Genomic DNA, 21,950 nt, shown 5'->3' on the forward strand with positions numbered 1-21,950 from the left:
TGACCAGCCCAAGGTCCCCCAGCTACAAGGTGGAGGAGTCAGGATTTGGAGCCAGCCAGTCTATTTATCTCTAGCCTACACTCTCAGTTCTCAATAATAACAAGAGATGGAGCATGCTAAAATAATACCAAAAAGCATGTTTTAAAAAGGTATGTCCTATTATTTTAGAAAAATGCCTGATCCCTCTCCCAAGATTTTCCAATAAGAAATGAAAATGTTGTCAATGCTACTTTATTTTTTATACAACTAAATATCTTGGTGAATATAGAGCACAACAATTATCTTTAAAGACTCTTCACAAAAAGGAATTTGACATTTGTTCACAATAATGGCTCGATTGCCTCATCTGATCCACCTTCCCTTTGCATTGAATTCTGAAAGAGACAAAAAAAACTGTACAGCTCAGATCAAATCATTCTCAGAATTGAGACAAGGTCCATGGGCACGTTATTATATAACGTACTTAAAAATGATGCCTCAATTTGACATATCATAAATGCCCCAATTGGTACTTGTTTGTTTTTGGTGTGTCTAATGGCCATAAGGTCTGGGTAAGCAGGTGGCCTCAGGGGACAGCTCCACTCTCTCCCCTGGGTCATTGTTTTCCAGCCTGTGGACAGCACCTTGGCCCTCCAGGGTCTTGGCCACCGCCAGCAGGTCAGGACTGAGCTCTCGGAGGGAGGTTGCAACACTTCTGAAAGACAGCAAGCCCCTGTCCCTGGGACCACGTCAAGAGAGGCAGAGGGGGCCCAGAGCCTCCCTTGGGCATGGACTTTTGCTTCCACCAGCCTACAGGCTAAGCAGTCTCCCCAGATTTAAACTCTGGGTCTCAGGGCACCACTGAATGGAGGGAATAGCCTTGCCTGGCTGTACTCTGAAATGTCCCCAAGAATGGTAGGGTGGTTTTTGCCTCATCAGAGGGGCGGGTGAGAAGCCCTGGGATGAGCTGGGCCGCATGGGGCTTCCACCCACTCACAGCTGCCACGGGAGAGAACACACCCGCAAGGGGCCGGCCTGCAAGCCACAGTTGCATTGTTCTCCTGCGACAGCCTGTTTCTGCCAGGCTGTGGTGCTGGGAGCGGGAAAGGGAGGGGTGGAGGGTCCTCAGGGCTCCACATGGCCCCCTTTCTTTGAACTATCCCCCCGCCTGGCTGCTGACACAACCCCCAGGCAGACACATAACATCTGCCTGGAGAAGAGCCCCGATGGGACTGACCTTGGGATGTCTTACTGGGTGTCACTGTCAGTGTTTCTTCCATTCCTTGGCTGAAAAAAAAAAAAATGGAGCAGCTTATGGATACTGAGACAAAACTGCCTGGAACCCAATTTGGCTTCAGACCCTTTCTCTACTAGGCCCTAAGGCCTCGATCTCCTAACTGGGAGGTCAGCAGTCTCCATGAGGTCCACCTGGTAAGCCCTCCCTGTGGCAGTGCACTACGACCCTTGCTGCTCCCGCAGCCTGACACTCCACCCTTTAGCCTCTGCTGATGTGGCAAGATGATCTTTCTTACCCTAAAGACATCATGGAGACCTACTGTTTCTCAAAGTACTTGCTAGAGAACAACCACTGACTGGCAGATTCAACAGCACACCTGAGGAAGCATGCGAGTGGGAAGCATTTCCGTGTTCAAGTAAGTCTGGGAAACTATGATTAAGCTGAGTTAAACAGGTGGTTTCCTGCAGGACCTGCTGATGTGCCCTGTCAACCTCTGAGAATGTTGGGTGTAGTGTTTTCTAAGCTTATTTGACTTTGCAGAGCATCTCAGCACCAGTGACCCACAGAATGTGGTTTGAGGGGCACAAATCCAGTCTGACTTGCACATTTTTCTGCTGCATACACTGAGGATCTAGGGGGTGAAGCGCTGGTGAGTGACTGATCACAACTAGGACAGTTCTCTGATTCGGTGACCTCTGCAAGAGGTCTCCTGGGAAGGAGGAGAGGATGACACCTAGGTTCTTATTTCCAGATGTGTTTGGGGCCACGATTCTGAACCTTTATGCTAAGGACTGTGACTCTGGTTGGCCCCCCAAGTGTCCATCAGCAGAAGTCCCACCTCCTGGCTCTGGGGTTCCAGAGCCCTGATGCCTGTGTCCTGCTGGACCCTTTCCTTTACAAGCATCAAGTTTCTAGGAGGGGACGTTGAGAGTCAATCCCTAAGTTAAGGGTGAGAGAGTCCCCACAATTATTCACCAGCTAGCTGTTGGATGCTGGCTGTCCCCATTCTGCAGGAGCTCCATAACTGGGTAGCGGGAGAGAATTGGGGTTAACAACAGGTAAGAGGAAATGTGTTATACCCTGAAAAGGAAAAATGGTCGTCCCAGGGTGGCAGCGTCATCCTGCAACATAAAAACACAAAACTGTTACCAACCACTTTGTGCCAAAAGCCTTCCAAAGATGGGAGCAGTTTTCAAAATGTGGTCCCCAGACCAAAAGCATTAACAACATCTGGGAACTTGTTAGAAATGCCAATTCTCAGGCCCCTACAGAATCTCTGGAGTTGGGGCCGGCCCAGCCACTCAAATTTTAACAAGGTTCCCAGGTGTTTATGATTCCTGGTCACCTTGGAAAAGTGCTGGTACCTGGGGTTTGTGTCCCCTGCAGTATCTCTTCCCAGGTTTGTGCAATGGGCATGTGGGCCCCTTTGGCATGTGAATCAAAGAAAGCAAATCCTCAGGAGCAGGTGCCCTGAGGTGACTCATCTACCTCCCCGGTTCCATACTTGGGCCACCAGAAGTCAGGTTCAAAGAAGGCAGTTCCAGGCCATTTACATGCTGACCGTGTAGCCAAAGAGAACTTCCTGCTGGAGAAGGGGGGCACATCTTCTTGATCATGTTACCATTTGTGTCCAGGACAATGTTAGATTTGCTTGCTCTTCCCACCAGCCTCAACTTGAAGTTGACCCCTGGTGTAGGCAAACTCCACCTGGAAGGCTCTGCTCAGCAGCAGATCAGACCAACTATTCCCTGTGCTTAGGATGATCAAGTGATTTTTAAAGAACTGAGCAGTTTTCTGAAAGTCTTGGGATTTTCAGAGCTAAAACCAGAAAGTCCTAGCAAGCTCGGAGGAATGACTCACCCTGCTTGGGCTCAGTGGCCATAAGAAATTCTTTCTGTTTTCTACCATGGGACAAAACTCTGATTAATATTTTTGAACAGGTTCAGCCTTTACTGAAACTGGTCATTTCTAGATGAAAAAAAAGTTTTTTTTTTTAAAGAAACAAAGTTCTGAGGTACGGACAAAGGGGCAGATGAGGCAATGGGAAGCAGAGGGTATATCACCAAGGTGAATGTACCTGTCAAGAGGAAAGGAATGGACAGAGAAAGTGAAAAACAATACCAAAACTAAAACAAGACATACAGGTGAAGAGAGCAGGACAGGAAAGGCCGCCCCAGGGAGGACCATGCGCCCTCCCTCACCCTGCAGTCACCTATGGGGTCACGGTGGAGGGGACCGAGGCTCGGGAGGTTAAGGAATCCGTGCAAGGTCAAGGGCCAGAGCTCCCTCCCAAGGCAGAAACTTAGAATCAAGGAGAGAATGCAGGCAAGGCAGCCACATGCATTTATGATGGTTTTATGAACTTTTAGTGGCATAGAAATATCATGAAAGAGAAAAGCACATACTCGCTGTAGAAATCTCTTCATCATCCGGTTGGCGAGCTTGGCAGCCAGGTGCATTAGAGGGTGCACGGGAGGGAACTGTAACCGAGGTGGCCAGCGTCAGGCAGGCTCCGGGACATCGCCCCGAGCTGTGCATTTTCCTTTCCACTCACTCCCTTACAAATGGGTTTAATTTTCAGAATAAAACCTATTTCTGAGCTGATGCTTGAAATTTTATGTTTTTAATAAAGAACTGCTTGCCTTTATAGCAGGTTTCAGTTCCAGCACATCACTTAAAAATACTCCCTTAGGACAAAGCAGACTTTTGTCTGCACTGGCCCTGAGCATTCCATCCTTCCAGTGTGGAGGGCACTGTCCTGGAGAAGCATCTCCACGCAGATCCCTTTTGCTCCCAGCTGTGCTCTCCTCCTAAGCTAAGGGATGAGGTGGAAGGGCAGCATCCATTGCCTGCTTGCCTGGATGCATTTTATTTTCCTCTACTTCCTGTCTGTGGCTATCCCCACACACAGGCATGCCCACCCAGGTCTTACCTCCTCTGTGTGAATCCTCCCTGAGTATTCTGGCTCAGAGTGAATGCTAATTTGTGTCACTGACAGTTTATCTGTCCCTTTCCATCATCCTCTCTCCCTTTGAGTGCCCATGACACTCCTTGATAACACCCCCATCTTTACCTGATCCCCATTAGAGTGTCTGCAGGCCCCTGCTTTTCTACTAATCTGCACCTGCTAAGTAGGAAAGGATAAAAGGCATGCAGAGGAGAGGGGCTTTTCCACATAATTATGATCAAAATACTGACCCCAGTTTTAACTGGATGTGTTGGCTTCCTAGTTCTGGAGTAGTGAAATAGAAACTATTGAACAAGAAAAAAAAAGTTGATTTTAGTGCTAAGTGTCACTTGGAGGAAATGTGGAAGTTACATGCCCTGTCACTGGGCTGGGCGGTACTCACCCTTTTCTGTATGTCTTGATTATCCTGGAAAGAGAATTGTGAGGATAAATTACATGAAATTTTAAAAGGGCAGGCAATTGGTAAGGTTTCATTATAAATTGCATCATAGACCTTACTGGATTTATCCAAATATTATTAAATAAATCGGCACTCTGGAAAGAAATCCAATACATAAACTTGGATTTCTTGCAGGATCTTACAAAAAAGCAAGTTGCCAGAAATACATCATTCTTTTAAAGCTTAATCTCATTTCACCTTTTCAATTTCTGAGGGGAAAACATACCTGTAATGCATAGAAGCAGTACCCTAGTCAATTCCCAGATAACCATCTGACTAAGAGTTGGAAGAAAATAATAATTGCAATTTTTAATTTACTGCTGGATGTACCCTAGGGTTGGTTCAAATTGACCAAACTTATTTTCTTCCACAAAAGCTTTCCACATGAATCTTTACTCTTCCTGCAGAAAGCCTAGCTTTTCATCCCAGATCCCTATTAGAGCACCACCTTGCCCTTATTTGCATGGATGATAGCCCAGAAAATCTTTGTAGGCAGCATATTTTACTCAAGGAAGGTATATTTTAAAATGAAATCACAGGTGTCTGTGTATTGTAAAATTACTAGAGATGATTACTGCAAATGATCTTTTAAATATGCTGAGCTAGTTCCTATGGGTCATTCACATCTCATTCACATTTAAACATTCTTGAATCAGCTCAAACATCAAACAAGACAGAATTTAAAGTTGTTACTAACATTTCCAATTTTATTGCTGTGAATACATCTTCCTACAAACTTTGTGGAGACCTTCTGCAGTGGAAGCACCCAATCCCTATGTATTCTCTCTCTTTCCCTCTCTGTTGTGCATGCATATGCACACGCACATGGGCACACACCCAGACACATTATAATCAAGCAGCATTACTGATAGCAGAGGCTCTTTATTTCCTTATAATCGGCATTTCTAAATCAGCAGAAAGTATTCACTCTCTTTACATCTCCTTGTCTCTTTGTCTGCATCTTTTCACAGCAGTGGGAGTGTGTGTGTGTGTGTATCTGTGCTGTGTGTGTGTGTTCTGGACACACATTAGTCAAACAGTTGTTTTTTTGTTCATCAACCTAATATTGTTACTTTTCAGTCCAAAAAATAAGAAGGAATATGGAGATACTTTTCTGGAAACACTACTCTCAACATTTCATATGCACATTCCTTGCTTAGTTTTTTCTTTGAAAATAAATTTTTTTTAAATTAATTCCCTGTATTGTTTATTACCTATGTCCCCAACTAGAACATAAGTTCCATGAGAGCAGGTAGTTTGGTCTGTTCTGATCACTACTGTACCACAGCACCTGGCACATGGCTTGCTCATATCATTTTTGAATGGATGAATAGTAGAGTTGTGTTCACTATAATCTGTTGCCCCTTTTCCCATCTAAACTTCTTCTGATCCCATATGGTGACCAGCAACACAAAGCATGAAGCATTTCTGCAGGTGTCATCATTCGCAGAATGTCACTGCATTCTGAATTAGACCTGGACTCTTCTGCAGATGAAGTGGACTTAAAGCCCAGGTAACTCATTCCGATGTTGGGTAGTTCATGGAGCCAGGGCCCCAGCCCAGGAGAGGCAGTGTAATACCAAAGATTGAATTTCAGTGCAGAAGCAAGACCAGTAAGAGCCACACTCCCTCTATTGATAGCTTTAAAATATTAGTAGTTTTGTTGACTGAACAATCCCCTGCTCTTCTGCAATTGGAAATGATGAACGGGATCAGCTTTGGGAAAATGGAGAAGGCGGAAGGAAATTCATTTCACGTGGACCCTTCCATCTGGGGAATGCCACAACCCGATTTTGTATTGTAGGTAATATGTACGACAGCCACGTCCACTTCCTCTGCTTGTGCAGGGGGCATCCTCACAACCTTCATGCGAGGAGCTGGGAAGCTCATTCCGCATGAGGTGAAGACAAGTGGCAAGGAGATGGAGGACTCTGAGCTCTCGCCCTGAAGGTTTGCTCTGGGTACCAAGGGGTAAAATTAATTCTAAAGGTGAGAGATGACAATTGTCCTCAGCCATATGCATAATGGTAAACTGAAAATAAGAAGAAATAGGCATGATATGTTTGCGATTTTTAAGAGGTGATGTTTGAGTCTCGAAGAATGAAAATAAGCTGTGTCAAGAGACAATGGTAACAGCTAGCTCTTAAGTGCTGCCATTTACCATGTTTGAGACACTGTTGAAAACACCTCACATATATTAAAAGGGATCAATACTCATAATATCATAATAAATTATGAGGCTAGTAAGATTATTATTCCCATATTACAGATGGGGAAACTGAGACATAGATTAAGAAACTTTCCAAGGTTAAGTAGATCTGGATTTTGAATCCAGTACTTTGGTTTTAGGGACTGAACTGTTAACCACAGCCTGCAAAAGAGGCAAAGGCATTTTTGGCTGAGGACTTGCCTGTGCAAAGACACAAGGGCCTCATGCGTGTGGGGAATAGTGAGAAGTCCAACGTGCCTGTGGGTATGAATAGTATGAAGTTCAGTGGTATGCTGTGGTTGGGGGAGGAGAGGGACAAAAAGGAGCTGTGGCCCAAGATGAAAACAGATAGTCTGCGCTAAGAATCAGGGACTGTACCCTGACACTGTCCTCTGGTACTTTTGACTGAATCAGCATTTGCCTTATATCTATTGGAACATTTCTATTGTGGTTACTATAGTTACTGTTAGGTCCTTCACATGAGATCCATTGTTTTGAAGAACTATTATATCATGGTATATCAGTTTGCAAATGTGTGTTATGATAGATTATAACATATACAATTAATGTAATTACATATGTATATAGATTATGATAATTGTAAGAATATGCATGAATTACCAGTATTTTATGGTAATTTATATTTAAGAGATTCATTTTTTATTTCTTAAAATTATATTCTTATACATACACTGAAACATACACACAGAATTCTCCTATAGGTAGCAAAAAAGTATGCTTAATACAAATATCAGTTATGGTGGAAACATGGGCATGGGTAAAACTAAAAGAATTATCATATGTGTATTAAATTTTTTTTTACCTTAGGTTGCGTAGGAAGAGTTGCCCAATAGGCCAGCCTCTGAAAAAAATAAGGTAAATGAATCAGTTTCACTCATTATTCAGTAACTATAAATTCCTTAGTTAATAGAATTCAATTACAGCACATATAAAAGTCTAAAATTGTGCCATTTATGAACCTTGCATTATCTTCTCAGACAGCAGCAGTGAATTTTAACACAACCCTCAGGATGCCTTAAATGAGGCCATGGAAATGGCTATAGCGAGTTCATGCCACAGCCAAGAATCTAATCTTAAAATAATTGTAAGTGAACATTATCCACATGATATTTTCAAGACCAAGACTAAATAAAAAATCTCACATTACTGAATGACAGTGTACCTCAAGCTGCACAATATCCAAGCCATCTGGAGGATCAGCAAAAGATTGTGGAAATCCTATTGTGAGAAATCATAAAAACATCACTTAGGGGAAAAGAGGTCATAGCATTAAATTTAAATCTTTACTATGAAAAATGTACAGAGATTCTATAAATACAATGTTGTTAAAAGGATATACAAAATTAATCAAAAACAGCATAGTTGCTTGTTTGCTAGGACTTAGCAGCAGAAGAGTTAGCAACTTAGGGAAGAAAAAGAAAAAAATACCTGGATTTTTAAAATACCAAAATTTGTATGCTGATAGAATTTATGAGGATAGAGTATCAGGAAATGGTGTCAATAGAGTATCTACATCAGAATCATTTTGGAACGTTTAAAAAATATGAATACCTATCTCTCTGCTTCACCAGACTCTCTTGGGGGTAGATTCTGGGGAAGGTTGCTACCAGCATGCAGCTGGGTCCTATGTCAGTTAACCTTTATGTGACCTAAGTGAAATCTTCATCTCATTTGTATGTAATATGACACTTAGAGGAATAGCTAACACTGTAATTGAAGGAATCAGTTCAATAGTTCAAAACTAACAAAATGAAATTAAATGGGATAAACATAAAACCCTGAACATAGATTTTTTTTTTAATGTAGGAAAGGGAGTATCTGATTCAAGAGTAAGATACATATTTTAATAAATTATATATAAAATATACTTTTAAAAATACTGAGTTATATTTTGTTCCCTGCAATTTCTCTATGAACCAATAAAAAGCTAAAGCATTCTTATACTATATTCAAATAATAGTGTCCAAGTCTTGAAATGTAATATAGTCCTGCTTGAAATGATAGGATATGTGGTAGCGTTGGTAGGACCGAGCATAATTTTTTTTGGCAAAGAGGAAAATAAGGAAGTGTATGTTAACTCCCTTTGAATATTTTGAGAATAGTCATAAAATATACTGGGTTTTACTCTGTATATCCCCAAAGTATAGAAATAGTGCTAATGGTTAGAAGTTACAGGTGACCAGATTTCATCTTAGTGTAAAGAAGTTTTTGATTATTGAGCCATTAAAAAATGCAAATGCATATCAGTCCTGCAACAATTTATTAAGAAGTTCTATGTTAACAATACAATGATAAAACTCACAGATGCCCTACCCTCAGGGAACATAAAATTAAATGGGAAAAAGGGGGAGATGGATATAAATATATAGACAGATAAATAATAGCAATTTTCCAAAAGTGTAATATAAGCAAGATTCTACTGGAGTCCAAAGGAGGAGGCAGCTACAGGTTGTCTTAGGCTGGTAGTGAGTTGGATGTCATGAAAGGAATCAAATAGAGAAATCACAGAGGCGATCTCCCAACTCTCCGTGAAAGGTTAGACGACCTCCACGGGTCCTTGCAATACCTAGGTTTTGTGATTACACTACAGGATATGGCAAAACAAACATACTGTTTGAAATATGTTTTTTGTTTGAATATATTTTCAAAGATTTCCTACTCCTCCAAATTAAAATTCTAAAGGAAAAATCTAAAATTTTTAAATAGTGAGTGCTTCCAACCAGAGCTGCCACGACATCCTTCCCTGCATCCTAAGGCTAGCTACCTGGATATGGGCAACGGACTCCGCCTGCTGACCCCATACCCCGCCTCTAGTTCCCTACTAAGAATGCACTGGTTCGAAGAAATTGGGGAAGCAACACCCGCGTCAGGTCAGTACCTCGGACAGCGCCTAAGCCCGCCAAGACCTAGGTCTTCCGCGGCGCTGCCCGGCACCCTGCCCCTCGGGGCCCGCTGGAGAGGCTGCGAAGGATTCCTTTTTCCTCCCACCTGCTCCTCTCCAGCTGTCCCTCGTACTTTTGGGACTATAAGCTCACTTTTACCGTCTCGATTCTTGTCTCTTCAGTATTCAGACGAACAAATGGCTAAGACTCTGGGGTCGTCCCCCGATATCCCTCACAATTTCAGAGGCACATCCCTGGGACAGCCCGGGAGTCGAATCTGTTCAAAGATAGTCCACTGGGGAAAACTGCCTCCTTCGGTAAAGGGCTGCAGCATCTAGCTCTGTTAACCCTCTGTAAGAACAGACACAGATGGGAAGGCCTTTGAAGAAGGGAGAAATGGGGATAGGTGAGGGAATAGTCTGACTCTCTCTGGTGCCACCCTGAAAGATTAAGGTCTTTCTCAGTCTTCGTTAGAGCTCAGGAAGCCTTACCTGAGGCGGGAATCTGGAGCACACAGAAGCAATAGAGAGCCAAGACAGGAGGGAATTGGGGAAGAAGATGTTTCATTTTTAAAGTCCGGTTGCTCTTCGCTCGTCACAGATGTGTGCTGCTAGGACAGAAGTTGAGCATTTCCTGAAGTTCCACAGGCAAAGGAGAGTCGCAGTCCTGCATCTGATCAGCTCAGTGGAGAAGGTGCCTTTTTTTGCAATGCCCTTGGAGCCCATTGGCTGAGCACCAATCAGCTGTGTGCAGGAGGACCCTGTTTTTTCATAAATGTCACACTGGGCCCTTATTTGTAGAACAATATCCTCCTGGTGCAGGCATTGTACAGAGACATCTTTTTCAACCCAGCAATAAAAATAAAAAGTAGAGAGTCATAATTGTTATCCTATAGTGGTCTGAGAAACATTTCTGACTCACAAAAAAGGCTTCTCTTCTCTTAATCAAAGAACTAGATAGAAATCTATAAACCCTTGCATGATGAAATCATGTTTCTTGAGAAGCTACATATTTTCCACCATGAACAAAGGATGTTTATAGTCTTTGGTGCATCTGGGAGCAAAATTTGGAGTCCTGGATATAACATTACAAGAGACTCAAAAGTTCAGATACAGTTATTTTTTTAAATCATGGTGGGAAATTAGATTCCTTGGATTTCTCCAGGTTCATTTCTATGAACAAGTTCAATATTTCAAATTAAATCAATATTCAAGAAAATATGACAGTGTTGTTTAATAACCACCACCATCAACAACAGTAATAAAATGACTCCATCAACTGAACTCCTATTCACATGAGTTATTTCATGTAATTCTCACAGAAAACCCATAGGAATGTATTATTATCCTAATTTTATGAATGGAGAAGTTGCATCTGGGAGAAAATAAAGAACTTGCCAAAGGTCACCAAGCCATCAAGGATACAGAGCAGGGATTTGGGCCCAAGGGTATTTGAGCCCAGTCATATCTGTAAGAGAGTGTTTTAATGGATATCTTAATTTTTTCTAAAAAGAGCCTCCTTGTGATTAGATATGGGATACAAAAAAGAAAAGTTAAGAATGAAATCTGTTTTCTTGCAAAAAAATTTTAAGATTAATTTTGGGTGAGAGTTGTTAGGAAGGGACTTTATTTATGACTTAAAATGTGGTATTTTGCAAACAACTTCTAATTCATAACAGAGTGTAAATTATGAACTACTTTATAGCCACAGGTTTTTGCCCATTTCCTTGAGCTAGCAAGAAATAGAGATTTGTATTTATTACAGTATTTACCATTTTGGCTCAAAGACAATAACCTGGTCTTTAAACTTAAACACTAGGTAGAGATTATGTCTTTTCTATTAAACTATATACCCAGTGCCTAACAACAAGACTTTACCGAATGAAAAAAAAATGAATGATTGCTTTTTGAACATAAACTACTCATCTACATGGTCTTAAACACAACTACTTATAAACATTTTAGACACACATCACACACATACTAGCAAAGTTTGTGGCTGTTTTACTAAGTATCAATCAGCAAGTACATCTTCAATATCTGATGCGTATCTGTCAGTGAACTAGGTGCTCTATTCACAAAAATACATTTTTCAAATAAACCTATGTAATAACTCTGATTGTATCAAGTTAACTTTGGTTCCTTTGCTTATTTTATACACATTATTTCTCAGTCAAATAAAAATAATAATATAATTATTATTTTATTTTGGTATCATTAATATACAATCACATGAGCAACCCTGTAGTTACTAGATTCCCCCATTATCAAGTCTCTACCAAATATCCCATTACAGTCACTGTCCATCAGCATACTAAGATGCTATAGTCACTTCTCGCCTTCTCTGTGCTACACTGTCTTCTCCATGATCACCCCCACACCATGTGTGCTAATCAAAATGCCCTGTATTCCCCTTCTCCCTTCCTTCCTACCCACCCACCCTCCCCAGTCCCTTTCCCTTTGGTAACTGTTAGTACATTCTTGGGTTCTGTGAGTCTGTTGCTGTTTTGTTTCTTTAATTTTTGCTTTGTTCTTATGCTCCACAGATGAGTGAAATCATTTAATACTTGTCTTTCTCCGCCTGGCTTATTTCACTGAGCATAATACCCTCTAGCTCCATCCGTGTTGTTGCAAATGGTAGGGTTTGTTTTCTTCTTATGGCTGAATAATATTTCATTGTGTATATGTACCACATCTTCTTTATCCATTCATCTACTGATGGACACTTAGGTTGCTAACATTTCTTGGCTACTGTAAATAGTGCTGTGATAAACATAGCTGTGCATATGCCTTTTTGAAACGGGGCTCCTGCATTCTTAGGGTAAATTCTTAGAAGTGGAATTCCTGGGTCCAATGGTACTTCTATTTTTAGTTTTTTGAGGAACCTCCATACTGCTTTCCACAATGGTTGAACTATTTTACATTCTCACCAGCATTGTAGGAGGGTTCCCCTTTATCCACATCCTTGCCAGCATTTGTTGTTCCTAGTCTTTTCTATGTTGGCCACCTAACTGTTGTGAGGTGATACATCATTGTGGTTTTAATTTGCATTTCCGTGATAATTAGCGATCTTTTCATGTGCCTGTTGGCCATCTGAATTTCTTCTTTGGAAAAGTGTCTTCATATCTTCCACCCCTTTTTTTTGTACTAACTGCATTTTTTTTTAATTTTGATATCATTAATCTACAATTACATGAAGAACATTATGTTTACTAGGCTCCCTCCTTCACCAAGTCCCCCTCACATACCCCTTCACAGTCACTGTCCATCTGTGTAGTAAGATGCTATAAAATCACTACTTGTCTTCTCTGTGTTGCACAGCCCTCCCCGTGCCCCCCACGCACTATACATGCTAATCGTAATGCCCTCTTTCTTTTTCCCCGCCCTTATCCCTCCCTTCCCACCCATCCTCCCCAGTCCCTTTTCCTTTGTTAACTGTTAGTCCATTATTGGGTTCTGTGATTCTGCTGCTGTTTTATTCCTTCAGTTTTCCTTTGTTCTTATACTCCACATATGAGTGAAATCATTTGCTTCCACCCATTTTTTAATAGGGTTATTTGCTTTTTGGGTGTTGAGGCATGTGAGTTCTTTATATATTTTGGATGTTGACCCCTTTTGTCATTTATAGATATATTCTCCCATACTGTAGAATGCCTTTTTGTACTGCTGATGATGTCCTTTGCTATACAGAAGCTCTTTAGCATGATGTAGTCCCATTTGTTCATTTTTTATTTTGTTTTCCTTGCCTGAGGAGATGAATTCAGGAAAAAATTGCTCATGTTTATATTCAGGAGATTTTTGCCTATGTTTTCTTCTAAGAGTTTTATGGTTTCATGACTTACATTCAGATTTTTGATCCATTTTGAGTTTACTTTTGTGTATGGGGTTAGACAATAACCCAGTTTCATTCTTTTGCATGTAGCTGTCCAGTTTTGCCAACACCAGTTGTTGAAGAGGCTGTCATTTCCCCATTGCATATCCATGGCTCCTTTATCATATATTAATTGACCTTGTATGCTTGGGTTTATATCTGGACTTTCTAGTCTGTTCCATTGGTCTACGGGTCTGTTCTTGTGCCAGTATCAAATTGTCTTGATTACCATGGCTTTGTAGTAGAGCTTGAAGTCAGGGAGCATAATTACCCCTGATTTATTCTTCCTTCTCAGGATTGCTTTGGCTATTCAGGGTCTTTTGTGGTTCCACATGAATTTTAGAACTATTTGCTCGAGTTCATTGAATAATGCTATTGGTATTTTGATAGGGATTGCATTGAATTTGTAGATTGCTTTAGGCAGGATGGCCATTTTGACAATATTAATTCTTCCTATCCATGAGCACAGGATGTATTTCCATTTATTGGTATCTTCTTTAATTTCTCTCATGAGTGTCTTATAGTTTTCAGAGTATAGGTCTTTCACTTCCTTGGTTAGGTTTATTCCTAGGTATTTTATTCTTCTTGATGCAATTGTGAATGGAATTGTTTTCCTGATTTCTCTTTCTGCTAGTTCATCAATAGTGTATAGGAATGCAACAGACTTCTGTGTATTAATTTTGTATCCTGCAACTTTGCCTAATTCAGACATTAGATCTAGTAGTTTTGGAGTGGATTCTTTAGGGTTTTTTATGTACAATATCATGTCATCTGCAAACAGGGACAGTTTAACTTCTTCCTTGCCAATCTGGATGCCTTTTATTTCTTTGTGTTGTCTGATTGCTGTGGCTAGGACCTCCAGTACTATGTTGAATAGAAGTGGGGAGAGTGGGCATCTTTGTCTTGTTCCCGATCTTAAAGGAAAAGCTTTCAGCTTCTCACTGTTAAGTATAATGTTGGCTGTGGGTTTCTCATATATGGCCTTTATTATGTTGTGGTACTTGCCCTCTATAACCATTTTGTTGAGAGTTTTTATCATGAATGGATGTTGAATTTTGTCAAATGCTTTTTCAGGATCTGGAGATGACCATGTGGTTTTTGGCCTTCTTTTTATTGATGTGGTGGATGATGTTGATGGATTTTTGAATATTGTACCATCCTTATATCCCTGGAATAAATCCTACTTAATCATGATGGATGCTCTTTTTGATGTATTTTTAAAATATTATTTTTTAATGCTATTCAGAAATGTGAAAAAGGAATGTGGGTAAAATTGCAATATTTCCAGAATCTTTCACCTGGCTTTAGTGCATCTCTATATCAATAGGTGTTTCCAAGGAGTGGAGAGAAGTAATCCATCTCCATATCAATAGGTAAGTATATGGGTGAGTGAGGGCTTATCTGGACAGGAGAGGTTGGGTGGAGTTCTCTCTTCTTCTGCAGCCATGTCAAGAGGGATGTGGGACAACTGCTTGCAAGAAATAAATGGGTTTATTTCTCCCTATGACTGATTTCGGTTTCAAAGTTATTTTGCCCTGGGATTCTCCCCTGCCCCCGGAGTTACACTCATTCAACCTCAATTACCTCCTTAGTGCCTCATTCTCCAAATACAGTCACACTGGGGATTAGTACCTCAACATATGAATTTGGGGGGGACACAGTTCAGTTAATAACAATGTTGTTGAATAGTATCAAGACAGATTTTTTGCCTGCTTTTTCCTTGTAAAATACTAGGGAAAAATACATTTGAAACCAAAATCAGTCAAAGGGAGAAATAAAGTTTAAGAAACCCATTTATTTCTTACAAGCAGTCTTCCCACTTATCTCCACCCTGCTGCAGAAGAGAGAGCTCCACCCAACCTCTCTGGTACAGATAAGCCTTGCTGGCCCGTGTAATTACCTACTGATATGGAGATGCACTACTTCTCTCCACCCCTTAGAAACACCTATTGATATGGAGATGCACCAAAGTCAGGTGAGAGATTCTGGAGATATAGCAATTTTACTCACAATGAGGCATAAAGATGGGGCCCTAATATGATACAACTGTTGTCCTTATAAGAAGGGGACAGTACTCTTTGGGCACACACAGGAAAAAGGCTACAAGAGGACACAGCAAGAAGGCACTGTCTGTAAACTGAGGACAGCGTTCTCCCAGAAACAATCCAGCTGGCCCCTTAACCTTGAACTTCGTGACTCCAAACTGAGAATATTAATTTTTGCTCTTTAAGCTTCCCAGACTGTTGTATTTTGTTATGGGAGCCTGAATTGACTAATACAAACCCATAGAGGTTTTTAGGCAATTCACTACAAATAAAAATAAAATAGTGAAATGACAAGTAAAATACAAGTCGGAAACATTCAGTTTGAAATGATACAATTATCTACCCATAAAATCCAAAGGAATCCCCAACTGGCAAATTATTAGAATGAATAAGAGTTGACCAAAATGGCCTGATTTAAAGAAAACTGTTTTCAGGAATAATTTACTTGATATTGTTAGGAAAGAGTATAAAACCTAAATGTGATTTATTCCCACTAGGATGTTTAAACATTTTAACAGTAAGGTATTAACAAAAGGCCACGTGGTGGAAGCTGGTCGAGCTGAGAGTGGGGGTGGGGGAATTGATAAGGGCCTGGCTATACCTGTTTGAGTTTTTTTAAACCTACCAATAAGAATAAGACAAATGGAAAGATATAATGGGCTTAGGGGACTTCTGGGGAAGACTGTGAACCCTGTAGTATTCAGACAATGAGGAACCAGGGGAGGGACTCGCGCACTAGGAGATAAATTATTGGCGCCAAACTCCCCAGGTGTGCCTGCTCACCAGACACCCGATCTTGCAGGACCGTCATTAAAGCCTCGCTCCACTATTCTCTTTGTCTCCGTGTCCACTTACTGAATTTGGACCAGTGACTGTGTTTCTCACAGATATGAGTAAAAATAAATTTTTAAATGTATTACTTAAAACAAAAAAAAAAAATCTGATTAAAAAGTGGGCAGAGGAACTGAACATTTTTCCAAAGAAGACACTCAGATGGGATATGTAAGCGAAAACCACAATGAGATATCATCTCATGCTACTTAGAATACTTATTATCAAAAAGACAAGAAATAATAGTGTTGGCAAGGACATAGAGAAAAAGGAACCCTCATGTACAATTGGTGGGAATGTAAATTGGTTCAGCCTCTATGGAAAACAGTATGGAGGTTACCCAATACTTAGAAATAGGAATACCATACAACCTAGTAATTCCATTTCTGGGTATTAAGTTGAAGAAAACAAACCACTAATTTGAAAAAACATCTGCATCCCTGTTTATTGCAGCATTATTTACAATAACCAGGATATAGAAACAATGGAAGCATCCATAGGTAGAGGAATAGTTAAAACAGATGTGGTATGTATATATATGTATATATATTCTGAATATATATAAGAAATTATTAAGCTGTAAAAAAGAATGGACATTTTTCCATTCATGACAACATGGATGGACCTAGAGGGTATGATGCTAAGCAAAGTGAGTCAGACAGAGAAAGACAAATACCATATATTTTACTTATATGTGGAATCTGAAAAACAAGATGAGTGAATAAGCAAACAAAACAGAAATAGACTCAAATACAGAGAACAAACTGGTGGTTGCCATAGGAGAAGCGGGGTGGGTGGGTGAAATAGGTGAAGGGGATAAAGAGGTACAAACTTCCAGTTATAAAATAAGTCATGAAGGTGAAAAGTACATGAAAATATAGTCAATAATATATTAATTTTGTGTGGTGACAGATTCTAACTACATTTACAGTGAATATTTTGTAATGTATACAATTATTTAATCACTGTTGTACATTTGAATTAATACAATATTGCATGTCAACTATTCTTTAAAAAAATAAATAAAATAAAATATATTAGAAAATGTAAATAGTTTTAGCAACTATGTAGTTCTGAGGACTAAACACAATAATTAATGTGTAACATATTAAAAAAGAAAACTACAAAACTTTATTGAAGGACATAAAGAAATATGTGAATAAATGAAAAGGCATATCATGATCTTTAACAAGATTTAATCTTGTTAAAGTTTCAACTGATGGCAAATTTATCTATAAAGCCATTGTAATCCTTATTGAAATTCCAAAATGACTTCTCACAGAATTTTAAAACTGATTCTGAAATTAATTTGGGAGAGAAAATATTCAAGAATATTCAAAAAAGTTTTGAAAAAAGAACAATACTTTGCCAATGTCAAAATGCTGTAGAAAGCAGTAGTAATTGTTCTGTTGTAATAGTCATTTTGTTATTGATACAGTAACAGGCAAATGGGTCAATGGAATGAAATGAATAGTCTTGAAGCAGATTGATTTAATACAGAATAAAGGTGATATTTCAAATCAGTGCAGAATGATGAACTACTCAATAAATGGTGTTAAGGACAATTGGCTGTTGGGCAAAAAAATTCTCTATTTCACACTGTGAATTAACATAAGTACCAGAGGATTAATTAATTAAACCTAACACACACACACACACACACACACACACACACACACACACACACACACAGTTTTATAAAAATTCTGTATTGGAAGAAGCATACAATATGTGTTTGATTGGAAGATTGCTCTTGCTCAAAACTCAAAATAGGGAAGCCATCAAAGAAAAGAATAATAAATTTGATTATATTTTAAAAATATCTCATATGAAAAAGATACCTTAAGCAATATTGACAGAGCAGTGTAAGTATCTACAACTATAGAGATACTTAGAATACAGAAAGAGAGAAAGGGGACAGGGGAGGAGGATGGAAAGAAGGCAGGCAGGCACAACCTGATGACCATCATAGAAGAAATATTAAATTATCTGTGGAATATCCATAATATGAACATTTATGCAACAGTTAAAAAGAGTAAGATAGAGCTATCTGTATTGATAAGTCAATACAAAGTCTTTATAACACAATGAGTAAAGGGAAAAGAAAGTTATAAAACTACATACCATATGGTCTAGGATCATTTTACTTCTGCTCATAACAACCACTCCCAAGGCTGGTTGTTCAAAACCAGCTACTTATTTATCTCAAAAATTTGTAGGTCAGTAATTTGAGCTGGGCTCCACTGGGCAGTTGTTAATGGTTTGGACTCTGCTAATCTCAGGTGGACTCACTTAGGCATTTATTCATCTGGTAAATACACTGGTGCGCCTAGAACCTTTCTCCATGCAGCGTCTCAGTCTAGGTTTGGAACTGGCAATCACTTCTGCATTATACTGGTCAAAGCAAGGTACAAGGCTGGCTAGATTCAAGAGGTGGGAACATAAACTCCATCTCTTATAGAGAGGAGCTGAAAAGTGGTATGTCCAATTTTGCAATCTAATTTCCACTAATGTACAAGTTTATTCAAAAATAGCATTTAAAATTCCATAAGTACATATGTAGGTGTGAGAAATGCGCTCACTGGTCCGAACTCAGTAAGCTGACATGGAGACAGAGAACAGTGGAGTGAGGCTTTAATGGCAGTCTTGCAAGATTGAGTGTCTGGTGAGCAGGCACACTCAGGGGGTTACAACAAACAATTTATTCCTTAGCACGCAAGTCCCTCCCCTGGTTGCTCATTGGCTAAGTACTACAGGGTTCCCATTCTTTCCTGGATGTCGTCTAACCAAGTTATATCCATATTAGGCTTTCTTTACATTTGTCTTAATTTTATTGGCTGGTTCAAAATTTTTCTGCATTTTTCTGAAGTGATGCAGAGCCCACTCTTTCTCAATCTCCCTCCTGCTCCCAACAGGTGTGACTCCCTGGTACACATTCTGACATGTAGGCTTCTTGTCAATACCCTTTTGCTTAAATCTTAATTCCTCTGGGAATAAATCACATTTAGTTTTATGCCATTTCTAACAGTAGGTAAATGCAAAGAAAAAGAGAGGATGGTACATAAATACACAAATAGCAGTGATTCTAGAGAAATGGGATTGTGAGGGGTCATAACAACCTTTGTTTTCTGTAGTTTGGAAACATTAAATTGACTATGAACTACTTCTATATGTAAAACTGATAAGGAAAATATTCAACACAGCCATCAAGGTCAGCAAACTGCTCTTTTCCTCCAGTTGGCAAAGCCCTCCCAGCTCCCTCCTCTCCTCCCCCGGGCTCCTCTTTTGCCCTGCACATGCCGAAATGCCACATATCAAAATAATATAAATTGCTCCCCTTGCTTGTGCTCAGGGCTCAGACCTTGGTAGATTACTCCCCTCTGAGCCCACTGGTGTAAAATAAAACCTCAACACTCCAAGACCTCTGAGTGCCACTTGGTTCTTCTGTCAGCGATCCAGTCCAGGTTTTTAGGGTTTTTCCGAAACAAAACTGTTTTACAAAACTGAATGAACTCCAAGTGCTATTATGAGTATATGGATCCATATTTAAAGATCTGAACATATATATATATATATATATATATATATATATGAAAGAGTAACTCCTACATGTACTCCTAATGTATTTCAGTGCCTTTATTTTTCCAAAGTGTTTCCTTTGTTAGGCATTATTGAAAAGTCTATGGCCAGTGGCTTGTCAACCCCAAGCCAGTTTAAGAAGACATTATTTTTTTCAAATAAATGAATTCACCATGTGGAGTTTCCCCACCATCTGAAACAGAAACGAGTACTGAAAATTACACTAAAAATTCCTCCTTCTTCCCACACTAAATTAGCCTCTGCTTTGTAAATAGTTATTATGATGAAACTCAGCAGGCTTTCAAGGAACTGAACTTTAACCTGTAGGATATTAAAAATGTAATTTTAAAATTGATTATAAGTTTCTGTGTTCAAAGTATAACTTTCTGAGTCCTTTAGTGGCACCCAACATCCTTCAAGAACTGGAGTCTTCAGTAAATTAAGATGCAAGTATGGGAATTTTTGTTTGATGACTTCTAGCTATACAGCAGGGTTTCACAGGAAGCAGTAATCAGTTTATTTCAGAGGATGGCTGCCAAATCAACAAAAGCTTTTCATGGCAGAAAAGGCCAGCCTTTCCCATGTGCTAACAGTCCTCACTCACCTGAAGACACTATCTTCTCCTCCCACCTCTGTGCCTGCACCCTGTACTTTACTCTTGGCCTTCTCACCTGGTTTTATGCTGAGCTATTTATACAGGGAATAGGAAAGCCACGGAATCTCAGGAGAACTAGGATGTGCTAACAGGCAGGATCCACAAATATGAGACCCCTGGCTTACTGTTTCCTATTTTCCCTTGTCAGACAGTTGAGCCACTTGCTTCTTGATTGGCCTTCAGCTCCATAAACCCCTTTCCTTAATCCCCTCTGATCATGGAGAGAAGAACACTCTGCAAAATAGACTTTCTTCCCAGCTGTTTGCTTGTAAGTTTCTATCCAGGGGAGAGGAGGCTGGGAGGAATGTGGAAGGTGGGGGAGCCATTTTTTCTGCTTGGGGCAATGCCTCCAGCAGAGGCAGCACTGTGAGCTTCAGTGCCAGCAGTCACACGTATACATGACATCATGCTCCTAGGTCCCACGGTGTAGGGAGCACATGCTCCTGGCTCCTGAAGAGAAGTGGAAATGGTCATTGAAACAGCAGCCCTGGGAGGGACCACATTAGTCTTACTGGCCAAGGAACATGAGCTCTGTGAACTCCACTTCTCCTTATGGTCCTGCAGCCCTAGGGGTGGATGGGATTTCTTTAGTTCCTAATCTCCGAGTAATGTCATCTTTTACCATTTTGCAAGTTCAGCCTTCTTTTTTTTCTTTTTTTCTTTATTTTTTATTTTGTTATCATTAATCTACAATTACATGAAGAGCATTATGTTTACTAGGCTCTCCCCTTCAGCAAGTCCCCCCCACAAACCCCATTATAGTCACTATCCATCAGCATAGTAAGATGTTGTAGAATCACTACTTGTCTTCTCTGTATTGCACAGCCCTCCCCTTTCCCCCACCACCCCCCATTATACATGCTAATGGTAATGCCCCCTTTCTTCTTCCCCACCCTTATCCCTCCCTACCCTCCCATCATCCCCAGTCCCTTTCCCTTTGGTAACTGTTAGTCCATTCTTGGGTTCTGTGATTCTGCTGCTGTTTTGTTCCTTCAGTTTTTCCTTTGTTCTTATACTCCACATATGAGTGAAATCATTCGGTATTTGTCTTTCTCCACTTGGCTTATTTCACTGAGCATAATGCAAGTTCAGCCTTCTTGCAGGATTATTTGTTTAAAGTTTTGATGAGATATGCAGCATGTATTTAAACGGTATAATTTGATCAATTTTAACCAAATATACACTGTGATACCATCATCACAATAAAAATAACAAACATTATCCACCACCTTCAA

At 40.0% G+C, this 21,950-nt stretch overlaps 1 protein-coding gene across 1 annotated transcript in view; it reads right to left on the reverse strand.

Moving 5' to 3' along the window:
• Window positions 1-225: 225 nt before the first annotated feature.
• Window positions 226-21,950, reverse strand: part of NMS (neuromedin S) — a 33,190-nt gene continuing 11,465 nt past the window's right edge. The window contains exons 2-10 of the mRNA XM_057497522.1: window positions 10,227-10,573; window positions 8,016-8,071; window positions 7,656-7,694; window positions 4,567-4,590; window positions 3,350-3,696; window positions 2,581-2,686; window positions 2,296-2,337; window positions 1,217-1,266; window positions 226-374 (exon numbers count right to left, since the gene is read on the reverse strand). Of these exons, the coding sequence (XP_057353505.1) occupies window positions 1,228-1,266; window positions 2,296-2,337; window positions 2,581-2,686; window positions 3,350-3,696; window positions 4,567-4,590; window positions 7,656-7,694; window positions 8,016-8,071; window positions 10,227-10,302 (729 nt within the window). The 5' untranslated portion in view covers window positions 10,303-10,573 and the 3' untranslated portion in view covers window positions 226-374; window positions 1,217-1,227. The remainder of the gene's footprint in view (window positions 375-1,216; window positions 1,267-2,295; window positions 2,338-2,580; window positions 2,687-3,349; window positions 3,697-4,566; window positions 4,591-7,655; window positions 7,695-8,015; window positions 8,072-10,226; window positions 10,574-21,950) is intronic.

Source organism: Manis pentadactyla, chromosome 2 (assembly GCF_030020395.1).
Source record: "Manis pentadactyla isolate mManPen7 chromosome 2, mManPen7.hap1, whole genome shotgun sequence".
Lineage (NCBI taxonomy): Eukaryota > Metazoa > Chordata > Mammalia > Pholidota > Manidae > Manis > Manis pentadactyla.